This window comes from Pinus tabuliformis, chromosome J (assembly GCF_031772625.1).
Source record: "Pinus tabuliformis cultivar Carrire ecotype Pingquan chromosome J, CPIR1, whole genome shotgun sequence".
Taxonomy (NCBI): domain Eukaryota; kingdom Viridiplantae; phylum Streptophyta; class Pinopsida; order Pinales; family Pinaceae; genus Pinus; species Pinus tabuliformis.
Window position 1 is genome coordinate 1,078,591,889 of NC_142295.1, and position 25,320 is coordinate 1,078,617,208.

The window sequence follows — 25,320 nt, forward strand, 5'->3', positions numbered from 1 at the left end:
TCCTGCACTAGTGCAACACTCCCATGCCTCTCGCACTACTGCAGCCTACTGGCCTCACGCTGTCTCAGGACTCCTGCACTGTAGCTCTCTGTGTTGCTCCATCCTCATCCATCTCTACCCACATCAACCAGTGCTGCTACTCCTCTTCGGGGCTCCCATAGCAAGGTCTAATCCAAAAGGCTAGGTACCTCAAGGATCCTGCCCCTCATCGCTTGTAGTCCGCCTGACTACAGCTCGATGTTTCCCCACTTCTGCTCAAGTGGTGCATGTGCACTCATGGCACAGTCATTGTTTGTCTCCACTTCCTTCTTTGCCTTTGCTGGCGCTGCCTTAGTCTCAGAAGACTCTCCCTTACTCTTCTTCCTTGGACACTGGGTCGCATAATGACCCAGCTCCCCACAGTGGAAGCACTTGATCTTGGAGAGATCTTTCTTCTTCTACTTTTCTTGCTTTCCCTCAGATGCTAGGGCAACATCTTCCTCCTCCTTTTTGACTCTGATCCCCTTATTATTGCTTCTCACCTTTGTCTGTTGTTTGATCTCTTCTTGGCGAAGAGCCGCCCACATCTCATCCCAAGGTGGAAGTGTCCCTCTGCCCAGTATACTCTGGACAAATACCTCCCAGCCTTCTGAGATTGCATTCAAGGTTGTCCTTACCATCAATTCCTGCTCCGGCATGGCTCCTATGGAAGTCAACTGATCTCAGATCTCATTCAATCCTCCGCGGAAGGTGTCAACCAGTTCTCCCTTCTTCATCTGATATGACCTCATTCGATTTTCTAGTTCCATCCTTCTCTGCACAAAATATGTTGGTACAATTTCTTTAGGGCCTCCCACATCTCATTTGTTGTTTCCTTCTCAGCAATGTGTGGTACTACATGGTCCTTGACCTCATCAAGGATGATGGTCTTGGCCCTCGCCATTGCCTCCTCGTACTTGTCGTTCTCAGCTCGGTCGACTGGGATAGCTATCATCCTCAAGGCGAAGTGCTTGACACGATTTCTGTCAAGTACGGATAAGATTCTGGCCTTCCAGACTACGAAGTTCGAGGCTCCATCCAATCTGTCCTGGTCTCTTACTCCGTGTAGTGCCATGCTGCTCCTCTACTTCCCTCCCAGAAGTTCTCGATGTGACTTCGTCTGAGTCTTGATTTCCCTCCTGGAAATCCTTCTAACGATGTCGAGATGCCCCCTACTCTGATTGTCTGTGCTACTGCACCACTGATCCGAATTTCTCGACTACAAACCCTCAGTAGCAACTCCCTCCTCCTTGGCCTTGCCCTATTAGGTATTGTTCTGACTATAGTACCCCACCTTCACTCTGCAACTTTCCCACAGCCTCCTAAACCCCAACAACCGGACGATGAGAGCTCCTAGGCTCTTCGCAATCCTGGCACCAGCAACTCGACCTTCTCAGCCAACTGTGTCACAGCCCTCTGGCCCTCTGCGTGATCATCCCTTTGCCTCCCTTGGCCTCTGCGCTGCCTCTTCCTGGCTCACTCTTGATGACGCAGGCACTGCGTCACCCTTCCCTTGTTTCTACTCTGTTAGGAACAACTTTTGTCACTCGGGACCGTTGTTTTTTGTTGCGATTGCTCCGCTCAACTGATGTCCTCAGTTCTCCTGTGATCTGCAACAACCCTCTGATACCATGTTGAAGTTTCTAAGTCTATTAGTTAGAAACCCTCCATGCACTTTACTGATTTATTCCTACCTACTTGTTCTATTACTTAACAAATCATTTACAATGTAAACACTGAAAATAAACACTAGTGCATACTCAACATATTACAGATCATCAACTGAAGGAAACCGAAACAAGCACACAAAATGACACCATTATTTTTGGACCAATGTCCCCAGAAAAACCCAATGCGGGAAAACCGATGCAGCTATCTGAGGGTTTTTTTATTAAGCAATTTCAGAGTACAATCTGGGTGCCAAATCCGGCTTACCCAACAAAGAATGCCCTTGGCAGTAGTACCTCTCAGTCTAAGACAAATGTCCCGGCAGAAACCCCAGATAAACCCTCCGACAGCTCCTCAACTCCAATCTGCCCCAAAAACCCCAACGTCAACCTTTCTAGACTGCGTTAGCCTCTCTCTGCCCAGCGCTGGCCCTGCATCAGCCTTCTGGCCCTCTGCATCAGCAACACTGGCCTCCCTTAAGCACTACGCAACTCCTGGTTGCCTCTGCGTGGCCCTGTGTGAGCCCTGGTTGCTATTGTGTCACTCGCTCTGGCTCCTGCGCTGATCTCCCGGCACTATCTCTGCCTCTTTATCTCTTTGTACTCACTGCCCCTCAGCTGCAACTGCGATCACTGATTCTATCTCTCTTAGCAAACCCCGCTCTAGAGAATAGAATCATTGATCATCTAGTGTTTTCTTCAAGTGACCCTCAAGCCTCTTCTAATACTTTTCTCGTTGACATATCAACGGCCGAGATTAAGTCCCTAATTGACGGCTAAAATTAGATCTGACTTGATCCATGTATTTTGGACCATTCTAACACAGTTTTATATTAATTCACATTAATATTTTAATTCCCTAAGTTTAAACTTAGGGACTCCATTAAAAATATTAATTATTTTAATATCTCCCAAATTGTTTAGAATCTGCGCAAATCCTTTCTGGGTATTGGAGATCTCATGTGCCCCAACCTCTCCACCAAATTTCATGGCTAGAACACATCAGATGCCACCCCAAATCAACACCATTCTCCTGATTTCCTAAGTAAAAAATGTTTGGGTTCTTTTACTTATCAAAATTTATGCAAAAATGTGGAGAGACCAAAACATGTTACAAATTTATTTGGGAAGGGACATGACAATTAATTCCTTTTTTCTAGACCAAAAATATTTTCTTGAATTTTTGCTTGCTTGATTTGTGGAGATTCCCTTCTTGGAAAGTGCACATTCCACTTTTTAATATTTTTCACTTGGAGAGAATTTATTTCTCTCTCATTTTTATTTTCTGACCAAATTCCAATTAATTATTTAGCCATTTTTTGTCGGAAAAAAAAAATAAAAATAATTTAAGGGGATAAACATAATTTCAACCCTCAAAAAGTGTCTAAACCATGGTTACTTGGAAGCAGGAGTAGAAGCGGGGAGTGGGAGCGGAAGCGGGAGCAGCGAGCAACATTTTCAAAAGCTCCTGGTTTGGGAGTGAATCGGGAGCAAATTTTTATATAATATATATTTTGATGCATATATGTCAGCAAAAGCATGTAGAATGATAAATTAGATATAAAAAGCATAAAAACATGGATTACACCATATAACATCAATCATGTAAAAGTTATAATCTTCATCAACCACGTCCACAAGTTACAAGTTCTCATTTATATAGCATGTAAGGGTGCACATAACCAAAATAGCATCGAGTGTAATCCATCTTTGAACTGAAAATACATCAAAAAATAGGCTCTAGATGGCCTCTAGCATCCAAAAAAACATGCTACAACAAACAGCTATATATCATCAAAATCATTTCCTATCTTGGGATTTTTGTCATTAATATGACCCTCTAAGCAATTAACATAAGATAGAAAAAATGTAGCATGTCAAGCCAAGATTTTGTTTGAGTGATGAGTGCATTTTTAGTAGGGTCATGATAGAGGAGTTCGACAACCAATTTCACTAACATGAAGGTACATAGAGGGCTTGGTGCTCTTGATTAAATACGAGTCCCATACCCTAGTACATGACAAAATCCAATGGAAACATTGCAATCCCCCAATCCTGAAATCCTGAAAAACTGATAAGTCTACTTAGATTTTGTGTGAGATCTAAAATTCTACTTTATCCATATGAAATCCAATGAGGTTGGAACCACTCTCAAACATCTTGAGCCATTTCATGGTAATGTTAAAAATTTATGTAAAAGGATGAAAATGAAAGAATTTAACATTACCATGAATTGCATATCAATGCTAGGGCCATAAAATTGAATATTAGGTTACCCTACTCAAAAAAGCTTGTTTCTTTGAAATATGTGTTTGGAAAATCTTTATGACAAAAAAATTGTGAAAAAAACCGAGCAAATTTTTTTTCTGCAAAAGCGCGACGGGAGGGAATTTCGGGAGTGCACTCCCAAGGAACTCCCGATTCACTCCCGCTCGAAGCGTGCTGCAGGAGCAATTCAACTTCCAATCCAATGGCTTACCAATCTAACTTCTTACGAGAATTCTTCAGATTGAGAATGTCCAAGTACCTTGTACGGATTATGAATACCTCCCTAGTTAAGGAGTGTTGAAATATGTAACTAGGTTCGGTCTTCATAATGACATATGTAATCATGATTCTATGTATTTGATGTAAAGAGAAAAAATTAAATTATTATTGTTATTTTTGGAGGCATGGGTTTCATAGTCAAGGTTATTTGATTTATAGGTGAAGCACCCATTGAGTGCTTCTAGGGCTTGTCATTGAGTTTACAAGTCAATTGGGTCATTGTAATGTATTTAAGGCCATCTTGGGCATGTTACATATTGTAAAAGAAAATTTATGTAAAGTCAAAAGTGTAAAATAGACCCTCCAAGATCTTGTCATCATGCAAAGCAAGTCTGCCCAAGGAGAGGACAAGTCGGCCTCATTGGACAGTTATTCGACCTCCAAGGAAGACTATATATAAGAGTCATCGACCTCATTCAAATCATCATTCATTCAAGCATCAAGAAGTTCGATCAAGCTAGAAGAAGAAGCCTAATACTTAGCAAAGGAAAGGAGAGATAAAGGAAGAAAGAGCAAAGCTATTTAAGGATTGTTTTGGGCCTCATTCATCTCACACGTGAGAGAAAATTAGGGCTCTTATTACAGTAGAAAGCCCGAAAATTACAATCACTCTAGAAGACCGAATTTTGGTGACAAAGGGATCATATTGCAAAGCTGAATTGTTAAAGAAAAAGCAACCCACCAAGCAAAGAAGAGGGGACTATTTCTCCATATTCTCACTCACACGTGTGGCCTAGGTTTTTTGCAATAAGGCCGAGTTGCAGACAAGAAGTTGAAGGTCCGAAAAAGAGGTTGAAGAAGAAGCTGCAACTATTGGAAAGCGAGTTTAACTAAAGTTGACTTTGTGAAAGAGAAGCCCATCAAGGAGAGGCATTGACTTGGTCTTGGAGGGGTCTTGGTCAAGGGTCATAGATCTTGGAATTAGTCAATTGAAGTTCTATAAGAAAAGAATTCTTGTGGGTTTTCCTCTCAAGAGGAGAGGTTTTGGCCCTAGCTGATCGCCTATATCTTGTGTCCTCTTGTCTTATTGGTCTTTATGATTTGGTAATCGTTTGATGATAAGAACACTAAACATAATCAAGTAAAAGAAGAAGCTAAATAAGTTGAGTAAAATACATCACAAGCAGTTATCAAGGTAAGAGAAATCACCTCATTTCTTGCCCCTAGATTTCTCAATACCTAATCCTATCTTTATTGAAGATCATTTAGGGTGTTTGGTTGCAAATTCCTTAGAAATCTATCTGCCTTAGATCCCTAGGTCCTCTAACCTCTAGGTCTTACTAGGGAAGCCTCCCTTGTGGGGATAACATCTGAGCACGAAACCACAGTCGAGAGGCCTCTAAGGTAACAGTGATGGCTAATTCCTTTGTTGCCCTAAGACCTAGAGTGCTTAGTGAGGCTTTGCACTAGGCTGCTAGATTTTGCAGTGACGGTGATCATATCCCATTTAAAGCATAATAGGTGAGCTTGCAGTTTTCTACTTCCATAAAGCTTATCATGTAGATTCCTTAAGCAACAATATATGATGCCCTTGACAGGAGCATTCACCACTTTCCAGGCATTGTTGGATATTTCCCTAATTTCATTTTTTTTTTTATTAAGTACATTACAACCATGTATAGTATTTTCATGTTGATTTTATTCATGTTCAAATATAACATAAAACAATATTCAAATCACTTAATATTTTAGTGAACTTTGACCATATTTATATCATAATTTTGAGGTTAAGTGTTAGGTGTTACGCAGCCATAAACAACATAGGGTGGGTATATAATGATGTATTGACAGATGATTAGAAGAGAGAGTGGTATGTGTATTGTGAGTAGCCTACCTCAAGGTCTCTTAGATGTACTTGCTGCAGTATCATTAACAAATGTGACAATTACTATCAAACTATGTTTATATATTATTGTGTTATGTATGCGCCCTTATGAAACTCTAGACGTCGTGACCTCTCTAGGAAATGGATGGGCTTTTATCATTTGAATCCAACTCTCATTTTACTAAACCAAGTGCTGAGAGATATTAATAGATTTTTACCCACTCAGTCTGCCATATGCTTGCATTCTAGTGTTTGGTTGAACAATTTTTATTTAATTTGTTTGCCAACTCCTGATTGACATTGTTTAGCTTTTCTCATGAATGTGAAATGACTGTTTGGCATCCTTGTCAGGGATTGCAGTTTTAAGTGCTCAATCACCATTGACTTTGTGAAGTTTGAGTTAAGTAACGAACAACAAAAATCATGACTGAACAAGAAAATTTTATTTGAAAGAAAACACGGGTTAAGACAAGTTAGTTAACATTACAAATCATGTAAGAGAGAATACTGATCTAGAAGAGAGAAGTATTGGAGATTTTATGTCATAGAATTTCAAAATTCTGGAGAAAACCACACAAGAACTATCTAAGGTATTTAAAAATACAACATTAAAAGGACTTCCTCTTTCATCAGCTACATCTCCTATTACCTCAATAGCGTGTATGAATCTTAGAATTTCTAAGAGATGCAGACATATGTTCTCAAATATGATTCTCCTCTCAAGATACAGGGAAATATTACATAAGAGACAGTGAAGACTAGTTTTATAATAACTTTTCCTTGTTTCACTTGTTGCAAAATATGTACTTCAGTTGAACAAGGTATCCCAGCATGTCTACTACACAATGTTCAAAGCTATCATTATATACTTGCATATTTATTGCACTCCCTAATTGCAAGAAATGACCAAATCATAATGTATGAAGTGTTCAGGAAAAACTGAAACCAACAACAATGCATGTTGGCTGCTGCATTCTATTTGAAATCATATTAAAAAAAGGGATGTTATATTGCACAGCTAGAGTGTTTGATCCTCCTAACCGTGAAATTATAATGTTATCAAAGGAAAAGAAAAATAGCAGTGCAAACAGTGGTTTCAAGAGGATTACCGTTGTCATTGCTTCACATTCAGGCTCCATTGCCAAGTTGGCCCAAAGTGCCTCCTTTCTCATCTAAAAGTTTCAAGACGAGAGGCACAACCAATAAATAACATATATATGCATATTCTTCACTACTACTTGAAACCGTTATAGTACAACTTCTAAGAATATTAACAGGTCACAGAATTCATATTGCATTTCTGCAACTCATGCAAAGACTTCAGAAGTATCAATTCTGATAAGAAGCATGCAATTAACTTTCTTTGATAACAGGTCCTGAATTTTGCTGCATTCAGATGGGAAATGCCACGTTTGAGATACAAAATAAACTATTTCCTAGTATTACTATAGCATTTACACAATTGGCATTAAAGTGAGCATAAACAAAACCAAGATTTTTCGTCTATTACAGTCTATAGATCATTAATTTCAGAGACAAGCCAGTCCATTCCATCAAATGTGTGAGTTAAAACCTCAAAACACAGATAGTCTCCACAAAATAAAATCAACTCCAAAATCTGAAAAGGTGCATTTAAAGTTATAGGGCACAAATATGTTCCACACATGATAAGTCCAATTATACTATTCAAAACAAGGGTAATTCAGCAAAATGAGGATGGAACTATTGGAAACACTGAGAGGGGGCTGAATTAGTATTTCACTTATAATCAGTTAATTTTACTTTTACATAGCATTAATTAACATTATCAGATGAAAGTTTGAAACATAAATCAACAGTAAACAACACCATTCAACAATTAACAATAATGAAGACGGTAGACACAAGAGATTTTTAGGAGGCAAACCTTCTGGGAGAAAAACCATCAAACCCTTCTCAATATTTGTCTTGAATAAAATTTACATCAATATTCTCAACTCCAACTGAGGGAGGCTCCAACTCCCTGGTTTACAGACTCCAACTTGAAATACGCTCCAATGCCCTAGTTTACCCACTACAGCTGGAAGGATGCTCCAACGCCCTGGTTTACCCACTGCAACTGGAAGGACGCTCCAATGCCCTGTTTATAGGATCCAACCTAAAGGATGCTCCAACACCCTGTTTACCAATTGCAACCAGAAGGATGCTCCAAAGCCCTATGCATGCTCCAACCTGCCCTAGCACCACCCTGAAGTGTTCCCAGGATCCAACCTGAAGCAAACTCCACTCTCTTACCTTGCACTACCCTGCCACCCTGATCTGTCAGCAAACCACGTTTAACAATATTCAGACTCGATCCACCTGTGCTCAATATCAATAAAAGAACCTGTAATACTATCTTTGTTTCTTTTGCTCATTCAGTGCTTCTATTCATCATCAACATGTTGTCAACCATCCGACCATATAGTCTTAATTCAAGCGAGCACTACACATGTCAATAACCCTACTCAATGTGCTTCTGTCAAACTCTTGGTAGGACAATGTAGCAACACCCAACCACCCTAAAAATAGAAGATAACTAAATAAGATACATAAAACTATTTAGCCAATGTTCTTGATCACTGCACAACACATCAGTTCCTCTAATCAATGTCCAACCACTGCGACCATCATACTGTCATTCAACTTGTTACCACTGTCAATGTCACAATAACATGTCACTACATAATATAGTTGTCAAAAAGAATCATATCATTCTCTGTAGCTGGTTGTCAATGCTACTACTGTCATTGTTATCACCAAGAAGATCACTCTCATCAATGCCACCCTGTTTACTTCATGTAATCAAAACACTTGCAACATGTTTCTTTTCTTTCTAAATATGAGTCAAGACAACTTTAAAATAGTTGCATCTGATTCTCAACCCTGATAACCCGACATCTTTTGGTTTTCAATTTGAATCAATACTCACCACAGAAAACCCATAATTACTTAAAAACCATATAATAAATTAAATATTCTACCCAATGCTCCTTTCAGAGCATGTTATACAAATTGACAAGAAACCGTTCCAGTTTTACAAAAATGATTACCGAATTCTAGTAGATCACTGGAAATTGTTAAATGTTCAACAAAATGACAATTTGACCCAAAAATAATTTCTGACTTTTATAAAATAATATAGAGGCAACTTTGATCAACGAAGCCATAATATGCGTAATATGATGGGTTGAGTTACCCACCACTAGTGAGTGACCCCTATAGGAGAATTTTTCTCCTAGATTTTTCTTCAGTTGGTAGCTAACAACCCCTTGCATCCACCAAGTAGCTTGATGTGCCACCATCCTCTGCCACCAGAACCAGCCACTATCCACCCTTGCCCATTTCTTATGATGGTATGTTTGAAGGTGGGCCTTCCAACCCTCAAGATATGGCATTTCATTATGTAATTGGATATTTTTGCTTGCTTATCATGAACAAGTTTGGACATGGATTAGTGGGGGGATTTGGCAGAAAGAATGGGCTTGGTCATTACTTTTGTCTCCTTGTCCTAACTTGGTGGTTAGTCTTGTATCCTAGTCCCGTGGGATTTCCTCTATTGGCTACTAACTTTAAGACTGACACTACATGTGAAACCTCGATTTTCATTGTGTGGTCCCACTTCCTGACACCACATATATCACTCCCCTCTGTGTGAAAATTCCTAAACCCAGAATCTCTGCTGCAGCAAACTGGTGTTACTTCTCCTACTTGTTAATCCATACAAGTTATTTATTGTGTTCTACGATAAATATCGAAGTAAATACAACTGCAACATTCACTATTTAAAGTAATATGTCGAAACAAGAAACTAAACAGGAAAAAGAAATAACACAGTGACAGTTATTTTTGGACAAACGTCTCCAGAAAAACCCAGTGTGGGAAAAGCGGTGTAGCAGATCTCAGGGTTTTATTATTATGCAGTAGTAATTTATGAATACAAACTATGGATGCCTTGTTGGCTATCCAGTACAAATAATATCACTCGGCAAAGGAAATTAGTGAGATTACCTCACTCTACACTGCAAGTCTCGGCTGATCCAACAATTGATACAACGAGTCCATGGCTTCCTCTGCGTTGTCCTTATGGAATCACTGCATGGGCCTGTGTCACTACCTCTGAGGAACTGCGTCACTTCCTCTACTGGATCGATTTTCTCTCAGGAGCCTCGACTTCAACCCTCCCGGCTCAGAACATCGAAATCCCAGCTAAATATCAGACTTCTGCACTGAAGACATTGCGCTGCTCTGCGTGAGCCCTTTGTGGCTCTATGTCACCCTTATTGGGCAATAGGTTGCCTCCTCTGTGTCTTTCCATGCCTCTCTGCTGCGTATTCTTGGCTCAAGAGAAGATTCTCCAACCAAAACTATATCTGCCCCTCTCTATGTGATCACCACGAAATCACTGCGCTGCTCTGCGTGAGCCTTTCGTGGCTCTGCGTTACCCTTACTAGGCACTACGTTCCCTCCTCTATGTCTTTCCATGCCTCTCTACTGTGTATTCTTGGCTCAGGAGAAGATTCTCCAACCAAAACTATCCTTGCCCCACTCTGTGTGATCACCACGAAATCATTGCGCTGCTCTAACCTCAGCAATTCGATCTCACTAATCAACCCTCTGTGTGTCTTCCAAATGACCCTCAAGCCTCCTTAAATAATCTTTTCATTAACATTCAACGGCCCAGATTAAAAGCTAATCAATGGTTAAGATCATTTTTGCTTGATCATCATCTTTTTCTGGAAGTTACACCCACAGTTAGACTAATTTGATTTTTGGTAGCATCGGATGTGCTCTAGCCTTGAAATTTGGAGGAGAGGGTAAGGCACATGAGATCTCCAAGACCCAGAAATCATTTTTGGAAATTTCATCTGGATGAGGAGTTATTAAAATAATTAATATTTTTTATGGGTTCCTAAGTCTAAACTTAGGAAAATAAAAATATTAATGGGTATTAACAAAGATAAGGATGAGAAGCTTCTAAGAGATGAGGATCAAGTATGTTTTCATCTTAGTCGTTGATTAGGGACTTAATCTCGTTAGTTGATTCATCAACAAGAAAAGTATACGAGAAGACTTGAGGGTCATTTGGAGACACACCAGCAAATACTCAGTATTTCAAGGAAATTCGATTCTCAAGGAAGAGAAGATCGATTTCAGAGGGAGTTACAGGGTGGAGGAAGAGGAGGGCTTCAGCAAGAGGCAGTGATCGAGGAGGAGGTGACGCAGGGACAATGGAAGACAGCGCAGAAAGAGAGACGTAGTCCAGAGGAGAGACGCAGAGCCTACGCAGGCTGACGCAGAGGGATGCAGAGCCACTCAGAGCCATGCTGGGTCAATCAGAGTGATGCAGGGGTGACGCAGAAGTGGGAGTAGGGTCTCCAAAGTGTCAGATGGTCTCAGAAGGAAAGTCTCAGGTGTTTTCTTTCAGTTTCTCTGTAAAATCATTCCTTGTAAAAGCAATTGCTGCTAAAGATTAATAAAGCCCTCATTTGTTGCACCAGTTTTCCCGCATTAGGTTTTTCCGGGGACAATTGTCCAAAAATAACTGTGTCGATGTGATTGATTCTTGTGCATGTATTTTTTCTCTAGGTAATTGTGTGATAGCTATAGTAGAATTTATTTTAATATTTGCTAAAGGAATTTCGTAAATAACTTATTGAGAATAACAAGTAGGTGAAATAAATCAGTTGCTATAGTGATAGAATTTTAGTTTAGAAATTTTCACATGGTATAAGAGCAGAGATCCGACAATAGGAAAGGAAAATCGATTATGGATCAAGAGCATGATGCAGAGGCATCCACTCAAGGGGACCCGCGCAGATTTCCAAAAGAATGCACAAGGGACAAATATTCGATATTAGCTTCCAAATTGGAAGAAGAAGTCACTTGTCTTGCAAGCTCTGCCTCCTCAGAGATTTGGTATATAGACAGGGGAGCTTCCTGGCATATGACAGGGATCCGAAAATGTTTTTCAGATTATCAGGAAGAAATAATGAATTTTCAGATCACCATGGGGAATAAGGCAAAGTGTACTCCAGTAGGAAGAGGTAACATAGTTTTTCAAACTGAAGCAGGAGAGCGACTTTGGGCAACCAATGTGTTGCATGTGCCAGGATTGGGGATGAACTTACTTTCCGTATCTCAACTTCAAAACAAGGGCTATGACGTTTTCTTCATTAAGGAGAAAGTATATGTCAAACACCCAAGTTGGAAAAAGAAGGCTCAGATTGGAATCAGAAGTAACAGGTTGTACAAGTTACAGCTAGAATCACCAATGGCACTAATAGGCAGTAATGGAGACAAAGACTTGAATGAGCTATGGCATAGGAGGATGGGACACTTACACCATGGGGCTCTGAGAATTCTCAGGAAAACAGTATCAGGAGTTCCAGAGCTAAGTACTGAACGGAATGATGTATGCAAAGGGTGCACTCTGGGCAAGTATGTCAGAGCTTCATTTTCCAAAAGTAACAATATGGCGAAAAGTGTGCTAGGATTGATACACTCAAACATCTGCGAACCGATGTCCACAAAAGCTCTTAGTGGTGCCGAATACTTCATCACCTTCATCGATGACCATTCCAAGAAGACTTGGATTTACTTTCTGAAAACCAAGGATGAGGTTTTCGGTCGATTCAAGGAGTTCAAGGCTCTGGTGGAAAATCTGACAGGAAAGAAGATAAAAGTGTTGCGATCGGGCAATGGTGGAGAATATGTTGACAAGGACTTCATCGATTTTTGCGCTAAGGAAGGCATCAGAAGAGAGTGGATAACTCCCTACAATCTGGAGCAAAATGGAGTAGCAGAAAGGAAAAACAGGACTATTGTGGAAGCAGCTAGGGCAATGTTGTATGATCAGGATATGCCTAAATTCCTGTGGGCAAAAGCATGCAGCACAACAGTTTATGTCCAGAACAGGACTCCTCACAGGGCATTGGGCAAAATCACTCCAAAGAAGGTCTTCACTGGGAAGACACCTGAAGTCAGTCATTTCAGGATATTTGGGAGTTTGGCATATTGTCATATACCCGAAGAAAAGAGAAAGAAATTAGATCAAACTGCTGAGAAAGGATATCTTGTGGGATATAGTGAGAATGCTAAGGCATATAGAGTCTATTTTCCAGGGAGTAGGAAGGTAGTAGTTCGGCAGGATGTAAAGTTCATGGAGGATAGAGATTTCAGAAAATCCCAAGAAATACCTTCCGAGGACCAGTCAAAAGACGAGCTGTTGGTCAGACCACTTCAACCAACGAAAACTGGTACCAGCAATCCTCCTGAAGACAAGGCTTCAGAATAGGAGGAATCTCAGGAAGAAGAGGAGTTGACAGATGTACCTACTACCACTAGAAGAACGAGTCAGGAACTCCGACAAATTCTACGGGATGCAGAAGACTTCGTTAGTGCACCCAAGAATAGTAAAAGGAAGTGAAGACAGCCAGACAGATACCAGGCCTTAGTAACTCAGGTTGGGGAACCTTCTTGTTTTCAAGAGGCCGTTCACCATCAAGTATGGGTGGATGCTATGGTGGAGGAATATAGCTCTATAATGATCAATGACGTCTAGGAAGTGCTACCTAGGCCTCAGAACAAATCAGTGGTAGGTTCGAGATGGATCTACAAAGTCAAATATGCTGCAGACGACAATGTGGAGAAATACAAAGCCAGGTGTGTGGCTAAGGGGTATGCTCAAAAGGAAGGAATAGACTACGAAGAAACCTTTGCCCCAGTAGCCAGGTATACTTTTATTAGGATCGTGATATCTCTTGCAGCGCAGATGAGGTGGGAGATTCATCAAATGGATGTCAAGACGACATTCTTGAATGGGGTAATAGAAGAGGAAGTATACATCGAACAACCAGAAGGTTTTGAAACACATGAGAGGAAATCTCATGTATGCAGATTAAAAAAAGCCTTGTATGGGCTAAAACAAGCACCTAGGGCATGGTACGGTCGAATTGATGGCTACTTGCAGAAGACAAGGTTTGTCAAGTAGCGCAGACCCTAATCTCTACTATCTGGTTGTAGAGAATGAGCCTCTAATCCTAGTGTTATATGTGGATGATCTCTTCCTGACAGGATCATCTAGGCTCATCAAAGACTGCAAGAAGAACCTAGCCACAAAATTCGACATGAAGGATTTGGGATAGATGCATTATTTTCTAGGGTTGGAAGTTTGGCAGCAGAAGGGTGAGATCTTCCTAGGACAAGGGAGATATGCTACAGAAATCTTGAAGAGATTCAGGATGCAGGACTGTAGACCTATGGCTACTCCAATGATCACCAACTGGAAGAAGATTGATGCATCAAAAGATAAAGATGTTGATCCCACCTTGTACAGGCAGCTTATAGGGTCCTAGATGTATCTCGTCAATATCAGGCCAGACATTTGTTATGCTATCAACACCCTCAGTTAGTTTATGGTAGAACCTAAGAGGGCGCACTGGGCATCAGCCAAACATGTTCTCTAGTATATACAAGCAACAGTCGAGCATGGACTATTGTACACCAGAGGCAATGACATCACGCTGAGTGGGCTCACTGACGCAAATTGGGCTGGAATTTCAGTAGATCGGAAAAGTACAACTGGGTATTGTTTCAACATTAGATCAAGAATGACCTCCTAGTGCAGTAGGAAACAAAAATCTGTTGCTCTGAGCTCATTTGAAGCAGAATATATGGCAGCTAGCACAGCTTCATGCGAAGCCATATGGCTTAGGAAATTTCTTGTGAATCTATTCAGGAGAAGGATGGAAGCGACTAGGATCATGTGTGAGAATCAAAGTTGCATCAAGCTCTCTAAGAATTCAGTATTTCATGGTCGGTCAAAGCACATTGATATCAGGTGTCACTTTGTCAGACACTGTGTCCAATGAGGGGCAGAACAGTTGAGGTACACTCCTACAGGAGAACAGATGGTAGATATCCTCACCAAGGCTCTAGGAAGGACAAAGTTTGTTCATTTCAAGGAGAAGATGGAGATGGTAAGGAATCCATTACAACAATGGACAAGTATCAAAAGTTGCAGTGCAGCAATTAGCAGTGGCAGTACTATGGGCAACATGATGCAGTAGGTTGAAAGGGAGTTGCAGTACAAATGTAGCAGTGACAGTGATAGTGTCATGGGCAGCAGTACAGGACGCAGCAGTGCAGGAGATGTGAGGCAGCAAGCCAAGCATCAACACAGGTACCGATGCGGAAGATCAGTGTGATGGTTCTATAGTGGAACATTACTAGAGCACATTCCTCGCTAAGAGGGAGTGTTGATTTTTGGTAGCATCGAATGTGCTCTAGCCTTGAAATTTGGAGGAGAGGCTAAGGCACATGAGATCTCCAAGACCCAGAAATCATTTTGGGAAATTCCATCCAGATGAGGAGTTATTAAAATAATTTAAATTTTTAATGGGTTCCTAAGTCTAAACTTGGAAAATAAAAATACTAATGGGTATCAATAAAGATAAGGATGAGAAGCTTCTAAGAGACGAGAATCAAGTCTGTTTTAATCTTAGTCGTTGATTAGGGACTTAATCTCGGTCGTTGATTCATCAGCAGGAAAAGTATAAGAGAAGACTTGAGGATCATTTGGAGACACAAAGGCAGATACTCAGTGTCTCAAGGAAATTCAATTCTCAAGGAAGAGGAAATCGATTTTAGAGGGAAATGCAGGGTGGAGGAAGAGGAGGGCTTTAGCAACAGGCAGTGATCGAGGAGGAGGTGACGCAGGGGTAGTGGAAGACAACATAGAAAGAGAGACGTAGAGCCTACGCAGGCTGACGCAGAACGTGGAGCCACTCAGAGCCACGCTGGGTCAATCAAAGTGATGCAGGGGTGACACAGAAGTGGGAGCAGGGTCTCCAAATTATCAGATGGTCTCAGAAGGAAAGTCTCAGGTGTTTTCTTTCAGTTTCTTTGTAAAATAAGTCCTTGTAAAAGCAATCGTTGTTGAAGATTAATAAAGCCCTCATCTGTTGCACCGGTTTTTCCCACATTGGGTTTTTTCGGGGATAATTGTCCAAAAATAACTGTGTTGATGTGATTGATTCGTGTGCATGTATTTCTTCTCTGGGTAATTGTGTGATAACTACAGTAGCATTTATTTTAATATTTGCTCAAAGAATTTCGTAAATAACTTATTGAGAATAATCAGTAGGTGAAATAAATCAGTTGTTGCAGTGATAGAATTTCAGTTTAAAAATTTTCACAGTTGACATTCAACGGCCCAGATTAGAAGCTAATCAATGGCTAAGATCATTTCTGTTTGATCCTCGTCTTTTTCTGGAAGTTACACACATAGTTAGATTAATACCCATTAATTATTTTAATTTCCTAAGTTTAGACATAGGGACCCATTAAAAATAATTAATTATTTTAATAAAACTATCTCCGGGTGGAATTTCCCAAAACGCTTTATGGGTTCTTTGGAATAGATGTGCCCAAGCCTCCCTGCAAAATTTGAGACTTAGAGCACATCCAATGCTATAAAAAATCAACACTCCCTCTTAGCGAGGAATGTGCTCTAGCAATGCCTCCCACTGAAGCATCACCCTAACTTCATATCATCGTCGTCTGCACTGCTAATGTCTGACACGTTGTCCACCAACTACTGCACTGCTGCTGCAACTGTACTACTGCTGACACTACCACTGTCAACACCTCATCCGTACTATAGCTCTCTCTGAATTTTGCATCCGTGTTGCTGTTGGCACTGCCCTTGCACTGCAAACTGTTGTTGCTACTACATCAGCAACAAAAAAACATCCAAAATTACTGAACCGATGTTCAGTATAGATGCATCTCGATGCTTAAGATCTGACTATTGCTAGTCCCACGCTGTCCCTCTAAAGCCACTGCGTTGTTGCTGCTACTGCACTGTGCCTCCCTGCACTGTTGCAACTCTGCACTACGCTGCTCAGACTTGGCATTCTAGCCACTGCATCTGTCGCTCCAACACTCCTCTGCACCAACTGACACTAATCCATCCTGCTACTTCTGATCTAGGCTCTCGTAGCAAGGAATTGATTCGAGAGGTGGGCTCCTCAAGGATCCTGCCCATCTGTAGCTCTTTCGAACTACAACTCTAAATCAGCCCACCTCCCTCCTGGAGGTATCTCGGCTATCATGGCAAACTCCTCCTCCTCGATCTTCGTGGGTGCAGCCTTCGGATCGTGCTTCTCATATTTGTCCTTCTTCCTGAGAGGACATTGTGTTACGTAGTGATCGATTTCACCACACCTAAAGCATTTAATCTTCGAGATGTCTTTCTTCCGCCTCCGCTACTCCTGCTGCCCCTTGGATGCAAGGACTACATTCTCTTCCTCCTCCTTGGGCCTGAACCCACTGCTACTGCTTCCATCAAGCTTACACTTGACCAAGTCTCTCCTCAACTTCTCTTGCTTAAGAGTTGCCCACATCTCATCCCAATTTGGCAAAGTCGACCTGCCCAGGATACTCTGGACAAAGACTTGCTACTCATCTAAGACTGAATTAAGAGCTAGTCCAACCATCTTGAATCCTTGACATGTAGGCCCCACAACTACTAACTCATCACGGGTCTCCTAAAGCTTTGTGAGGAATGGACCTATGTGTTCCCCCTTCTGCATCTGTATGGATCTCATCTTCTACTCAAGGTACATCTTTCGCTGCTCAGAAGATCCCTGATATAGCGTACACAACATATCCCACATCTCCTTAGCAATCCCTCTGCTAGCGATGTGACAAACCACATGATCCTCCACTCCATCGAGGATCATTCTCTTTGCATTCAACATTTCTCCTCTGTACTTCTTGAGCAGATCTGGATCCCCGAGCACAACCACCACACTGTCAACGTAGGCCTTGCGAAAATGCTCATCTAGAAGGCACGACATCCTTGCCTTCTAGATCACATAGATGGATGCCCCATCCAATCTCTCCTGATCTCTCTACTCACAGGCTGCCATCTCTGCCAAATAGAAAGTCAAATGGCCCCCTCTCTCCTCTACATTGCTACTAGGCTAGCCTATGCACTCCCTTCTGGAGTCTGTAGATCTTCTGCCCCTTGCGACTGCTCAATTGATGAGAATTTGGACTTCTTGGCTGAAAGCCCTCTTAGGAAGAATTCCCTCAACTATGTCCCTCTCTTCCCTCTGACGTCTTTCTGCCCAGCAACTACCTGCAGAAAATTGCCTCCCACTAGAAAAAACCTCTTTTCACTGAAGCTTCTGCTGCGCTGCTCCCTATGCCACTGACCAATTTCGATCTGGAAATATTACCTCTTTGTCGACTCACTCAAAGAGAGATTTACCATGAAAATCTAGCCCTCCTCACCTGAACTGTGAAAACCCTCTAGGGATTCGAATTGCTGCCTCTACAAGAATTTCAAATTCCCTTCTTCCTTCAGCACTGGGTCTTCAACCTACAACTCTGATACCATGTGAAAATTCCTAAACCCGAAATCCTACTGCAGCAAACTGATGTTACTTCTCCTCCTTGTTAATGCATACAAGTTATTTACTATGTTCTATGGTAAATATCGAAGTAAATACAACTGTTGCATTCACTATTTAAAATAATATGCCAAAACAAGAAACTAAATAGGGAAAAGATACAACACAATGACAGTTATTTTTGGACAAATGTCCCCTAAAAAACCCAGTGTGGGAAAACCGGTGCAGCAAATCTGAGGGTTTTATTATTATGCAGTAGCAATTTCTGAATACAAACTTTGGATGCCTTGTTGGCTATCCAGTACAGAAAATATCACTCGGAAAAAGAAATTAGTGAGATTACCTCACTCTACACTGCAAGTCCCGGCTGATCTGACAACTGAAACGAGTCCCCGACTTCCTCTACGTTGTCCCTACGCAATAACTAAATGGGCCTGTGTCACTGCCTCTGAGGAACTGCGTCACTTCCTTTACTGGATCGATTTGCTCTTAGCAGCCTCAACTTCAACTCTCCCAGCTCAGAACATCGAACTCCCAGCTAAATTTTGGACTTTTGCACTGAAAACACTGCACTGCTCTGCGTGAGCCCTTTGTGGCTCTGTGTCACCCTTACTGGGCAATACGTTGCCTCCTCTGCATCTTTCCATGCCTCTCTGCTACGTATTCTTGGCTCAGGAGAAGATTCTCCAACCAAAACTATCGCTGCCCCTCTCTACATGATCACCATGAAATCACTGCACTGCTCTAGCCTCAGGAATTCGATCTAACTGATCAACCCTTTGTGTGTCTTCCAAATGACCCTGAAGCCTCCTTAAATAATCTTATTGTTGACAATCAACGACCCAAATTAGAAGCTAATCAATGGCTAAGATCATTTCTGCTTGATCCTCGTCTTCTTCTAGAAGTTACACCCACGGTTAGATTAATACCCATTAATTATTTTAATTTCCTAAGTTTAATCTTACGTACCCATTAAAAATAATTTCCTACGCACTTTCAGTCTCAAAATGAAAAATCAATCCAACAAAATGATAAGGCAAATAAAAACAAAGGGAAGAAGCCTGATAGACATTGCAACTTTTGTAATCAAGATGGCCACTTAGAATCCAAATGCTTTAAGAAGATGCAAGCCTTGGAAGCAGCAATGAAGAAGCATAACATCCATTTGGAGCACTCTTCAACTTCAACTTCATCTTCAGGGATAGCACATTATGCATGTGGTTGTCAAGCATCTCGGTCTGGTTATGCACTAAATGTATTTTCTCCTTCTCATTCTCATGAGTGGCTCATTGATTCTGGAGCTTCTTATCACATGGCCAAAAACAAAGCCATGTTCTCTTCTTTAAATGATTGTAACACCAAAAGTATATATGTTAGTGATGATAGATCTCTTAGTGTTGTAGGGACTGGAACTATTCATCTAGACAACGGTCAATTTAATGATGTATTATGTGTTCCAACCTTATTCTGCAACCTTCTATCTGTATATCAGATAACTCATTCAGGTGAAGGTAAAACCACTGAAGTTTCACTTCACGATGTTGTAATTAAGGACCTAAGAGATTCTAGATAGATTTTAGCTACTGGAATTGCTGATGATTCTACAAGGTTGTATAAGTTTAACAACTTTGGGTCATCAACTCTTCCCTCGGTATTTGTTGCTCATAATGATGAAGTGAGCAACCTTTGGCATGAGCGATTTGGTCACTTAAACTATCGCTCCCTTCAAAATCTATGTAAAGAAAATATGGTGACATGTCTTCCTATGGTATCTTGCAGAGATGGCATTTGTTCTAGATGTGTACATGGAAAACATCATCAGGATAGTTTTGAAAACCGTGCCTCTTAGCACACCTCAGCCCCTTTACAACTTGTGCATAATGATTTATTTGGTCCACTACCAGTTGTTTCATTCTCTGGCTACAAGTATTTCTAAACTTTCATTGATGATTTCTCCAGACACACTTGGGTATACTTCTTAAAACTCAAGAGCGAAGTCTTGAACATGTTCTTGGCCTTTAAGGCCTTTGTTGAGAAACAATCTGGACATCAAATTCTTAAGCTAAGATCTGATAATGGCAGAGAATATGTTAACAACAAATTCATCAACTTTTGCACTGAGCATGGAATTCAAATGCAACATACTGTTCCATATACTCCACAAAAAAATGGTGTAGCTGAAAGGAAAAACCGCACCTTTAAAGAAATGGCTAATTGTATGCTTCAATTTAAAGGACTTGGTCTTAACTTTTGGGCAGAAGCAATTGACTGTGCAAATTACATAGTAAATCACACTCCTACTTAGGTTTTAAAAAATATCACTCCAGAAGAAGCATGGAGCTCAATTAAACCAGATGTAAGTCACTTTCGTGTTTTCGGAAGTCAAGCATGGGCCCATATTCCTGATGAGAAACATAAAGCCTTAGAACCTAAGAGTGAAAAATGTATTTTTGTTAGATATTCTGAAGATGTCAAAGGATATAGACTTCTTTCACCTAAATCCAAAAATGTTATAATTAGAAGAGATGTAAAGTTTGCTTAAAATATATCAGCCTACGAGCCTAGTTTGGTGGATGTGCCACCTCTCTTTATCCCTTCTACTTCTAAAAATATTTTTTCTTCAGATGATGACAGTGAGGATGACAATCCTCCCCCACCTTCTCAAGATCCTCTTTCAGCTCCTCAGCTTCCTAAATGGGTCTGTGCTACTCGAGATCCAGCAAGTTCTCTTGCAGGTGATCCTACAGATCAGCGATGTACACGTTCTCAGTGCAATAGAGCCTCTTTCTTACTAGCTTAAGCTTCAGCGAATTATGATCCTAACACCTTTGCAGAAGCTTCAGGCCATCCAGATTAGGACGCATCTATGAATGTAGAATATTGTTCATTATTGGCAAATGATACATGAGATCTTGTTCCTCTTCCAAAGGGATGAAAACTTGTTAGGTGCAAATGGGTTTACAAAACCAAGTTTGGACCAGATGGAAAAGTTGATAAACATAAAGCTCGTCTTGTTGCTAAGGGATTTTCACAAATTGAAGGCATTGACTATACTGAAACTTTCTCCCCTGTTGCCAAAATGAACTCTATCCGCCTTGTTCTTTCCCTTGCTGCCTCTTTCAAATGGGAAGTCCATCATATGGATGTTAAATCTGCCTTCTTGCATGGGGACTTGCATGAAGAAATCTATATGGAACAACGTCCTGGCTTTATACAAACACACTCTAGCCTCGTATGTCGGCTTAAGAAATCCCTTTATGATCTCAAGCAAGCCCCTTGGGCTTGGTATGCCCAAATGGATAGCTTCTTTTAGATACTGGTTTTTCTGGGTGTCATTCTGACAATACTGTCTACACCAAGAAAGTGGGTAAGTCTCTTATCATTCTTGTTCTTTATGTTGATGATCTTGTCCTTACTGGTAATGATCCCAACCTTATAAACCATGTGAAGTCCAGCCTTGAAAATCAGTTTGAAATGATAGACTTAGGACACTTGCAATATTTTCTTGGTCTTCAAGGCTTGCAATCCAAGGAAGGTATTTCCCTTTCCCAATCCAAGTATGCCTGTGATCTTCTACACAACTTTCACATGGAAGACTATAAGCCAGCCTCTTCTCCCTTTCAATCTGGAGCCAAACTTTCAATCACTTGTACTTCCCCTGAAGCTGATGCTACCTTATACCGTCAGCTTGTAGGAAAACTTTTGTATCTGACCCATACCTATCCTGACCTTTCCTTTGTTGTTGGCCTTATTGCTCGGTTTATGCAAAACCCACATGAAAGTCATTGGAACGCAGCTAAAAGAATACTTCGTTATGTTCGAGGTACAGTTCAGTTTGGGATTTATTACAGTGCAGAAGCATCTCCTCTATTGGTTGGTTTCACTGATTTTGATTAGGTTGGTGACCCTGATGATCAGAAGTCTATTGCAGGTTATGTCTTCACTCTTGGTTCTGGACCTATTACATGGGCTTGCAAGAAACAAAGCACCATTGCTCTTTCTTCAGCAAAAGCAGAGTATCGTTGCGTCGTAGAAGCTAGTAAGGAAGCCCTGTGGCTTCGTTAGATCCTGTCAGAGTTTGGCTTTCAACAATAGCATCGACTACACTTTGGTGTGATAATCAAAGTGCCATTCAACTATGCAAAGATCCAGTCCAACATCAGTGCATCAAACACATTGAACTACACATGCACTTCATTGGAAAGCTCATTCATGACCATGTTCTTGAAGTGGAATATTGTTCGACCAATGATCAAGTTGCAGACATCTTTACAAAGGCTCTCACAGAGGCGAAGTTTACTAAACTTCGATTTATGGTTGGAGTTCAGGAAGTTGTCACTAAGTGGGGATAGGCTCTAATGCCTCCTTCCTTCTCCTATTGTGTCATATTTGTACATCCTTCAATCCTATCCCAAGTTGTTCTTAAGGGGGATGTTAGGATATTGCGACACATAGGAAATAGTTAAGTATAACTTGGTCTAGTGTAGGGTTAGGTAAAATGCATTTCTTTACTATGTACTTTTGTAACTTACAATCCGACGGTCACGATATGTTCTAGACATGAAGTGATCTGACGGTTCATTCTCTCCTCTGTATTACCGACACTTGATCCGTGGCTTAACACCCGATTGGTCCATGATCTCTATTTAAAGAGCATGGAGGGTCATTTGTAAGGTGACCATTCATGAGAGAAGCTTATGTAAATTTTCTTTATTTTATTAATAAGTTGGCTCAGGCTATGGACTGTTTCCCTCTTTGAGGGTTTTTAACCACGTCAAGAATACTAGTGTATTGATCTGTGATCTGTTTGTGAGAAATGTCCTTTGGTGTTCTATCTGAGGAACTTACCCTGTAAATTCTTACATGGTATCAAAGCTATTTGAGGGCTGCATCCGTTGGTGATCCAAATCTGGAGCCGGTACAACTGCATCCGATTGTCGTTTCCTAGATCTACTGTTTTTGACTGCTTTCAGGCCGAGAGGATTGCTCTATTGTGTTAGGAGCATCTGTTTCATTAAAGAACCCCTTTCATTTCACGTGAAAAGGTTTCCAGTAGCCTTAGCTACGTCATTTTTAAGATCTAGAGGTATATAGCCTTTATTTGCAGTTTTAGTTATTTATCTCTCTGTTTTTTATTATCGGATCTATACCTTTCATCTCTGCATATGCTCTTTGCCCCATGACTATGTGTCATCTGGGCAAATCAGAAACAGAAATGAAGGATTTTTCTCATGCATATGCTCTTTTCTGCCGCACCTTAGTGTGATCTCAGAAAATCATAAACATTGAGGAAAATATTTAGTTTCCGACGAAAACTAACTTCAAGCCATAAGGTTTTGTTGGGTTGTGTGGTTTTTGTTTTGTAGGCAAAAAGTGATTTTTCAAGTAAGCACACACCCCAAAGTTTCAGTGACTAGAAAAAAAAAAAAAAAACCCCTTTTTCTTTTCCAAAAATTATTAACATTTTAAACTAACTCACTTGGTCAAAAGTTACTTTATGAGAATAGAGGTCTTGGGTTCAAGTCTTTATTTTTGTTGAATTACTTTTTCAAAAAGCACCTGTAACTTATGTTTTAAAGTTACTTTATGTAAAAGTGTTCTCACCCATTATAAAACGTGAGTCGCTTATAATTATAAAGTTTCTTTATCTTTTATTTAAGTTACAATCTAGTGGGTAGCTCATAAAGTACCACTGTAAAAGTGACATTCACTTATTTATAAAAGTGGGTCACATAAAATATATATATTTTTTTTAAGTGAGCTAATTAGATTAAGTTTGGAAAGAGGGAGAATTTTTTTTAAATATAACATTATCATTCACTTCCGCACATTCACGCACTTCATCGGCATCTTCAACAAATTTTCTTCAAAAAGCCATAACTTTTTCATCCGGAAGCCATTTTCAGAGCCATTTCCTTTTAATCGACCTAATTTTTCGAGATCTTTCCATTGGAACACTTAGTTTCAGCATCTACAGCTTTAGTTTATGTTAAAATGGAAAGTCCATGCCAAGTTATTCTTAACAGCACCAACTACTTTTAATGCATGTCCTACATGGAGGATTTACTTAGAAGTAAAGGTCTTTGTAGAATAGCCTCAGGCCAAGAGTCTAAACCTAAAGATAAAGATAAGCAAGCCAAATGGGAAAATAGGTAAGATCAAGCATGTGGGTTGATAGGAATGTCTATTTCTCCAAACCTTAGATTCCATATCGCAGAAATTGATACCCAAGATGAAGCAATGAAACAGCTCAATAAAGTTTTTGGAATTAAAAATGAAATTAGAGCCCATCAACTTGAAAATGAGTTGCTTATGTTGGACCCCAATAATTTTTCTTCCATTGAAGATTTTTTGTCCAAATTCAAGACCCTTAGACTTCTCTTGGAAGGTGTTAAGGTTAAGAAAGAAGATGGTATCCTTATTTATTCCATTCTTACTAAGTTGGGACCAGCCTACTTTGTGTTTATTTCCACGTTCCATTCTACTAGAGAAGCCTTTATTTCTCAAGGACAGGACTACAAGTCCCCCTCTTTTGATGCCTTTTGTGATTCTTTAATAAGAGAACAAAAAAAACTCTTACATCTTGGTCTTCTTAATCTTGGAAACTCTTTTAAGAAAGCTTTAGCCGCCTAGCAGGAACCAAGTTCAAAGTATTATAAGAAGCAACATCCTAAAAAGAATGATCCTAAACCAACCAAGGGTCCTAAGCACTTTTAGTCTCAAAATGAAAAATCAATTCAACAAAATGATAAGGCAAATAAAAACAAAGAGAAGAAGACTGATAGACATTGCAACTTTTGCAATCGAGATGGCCACTTAAAAT

General features: G+C 40.3%; 1 protein-coding gene across 1 annotated transcript in view; it reads right to left on the reverse strand.

The window, feature by feature from the left end:
* The window catches only part of LOC149230696 (FAD-linked oxidases family protein), a 326,280-nt gene that overhangs the window by 192,409 nt on the left and 108,551 nt on the right, over window positions 1–25,320 (reverse strand). Inside the window, exon 8 of the mRNA XM_089376125.1 lies at window positions 7,167–7,229. Coding sequence (XP_089232251.1) covers window positions 7,167–7,229 — 63 coding nt within the window. The remainder of the gene's footprint in view (window positions 1–7,166; window positions 7,230–25,320) is intronic.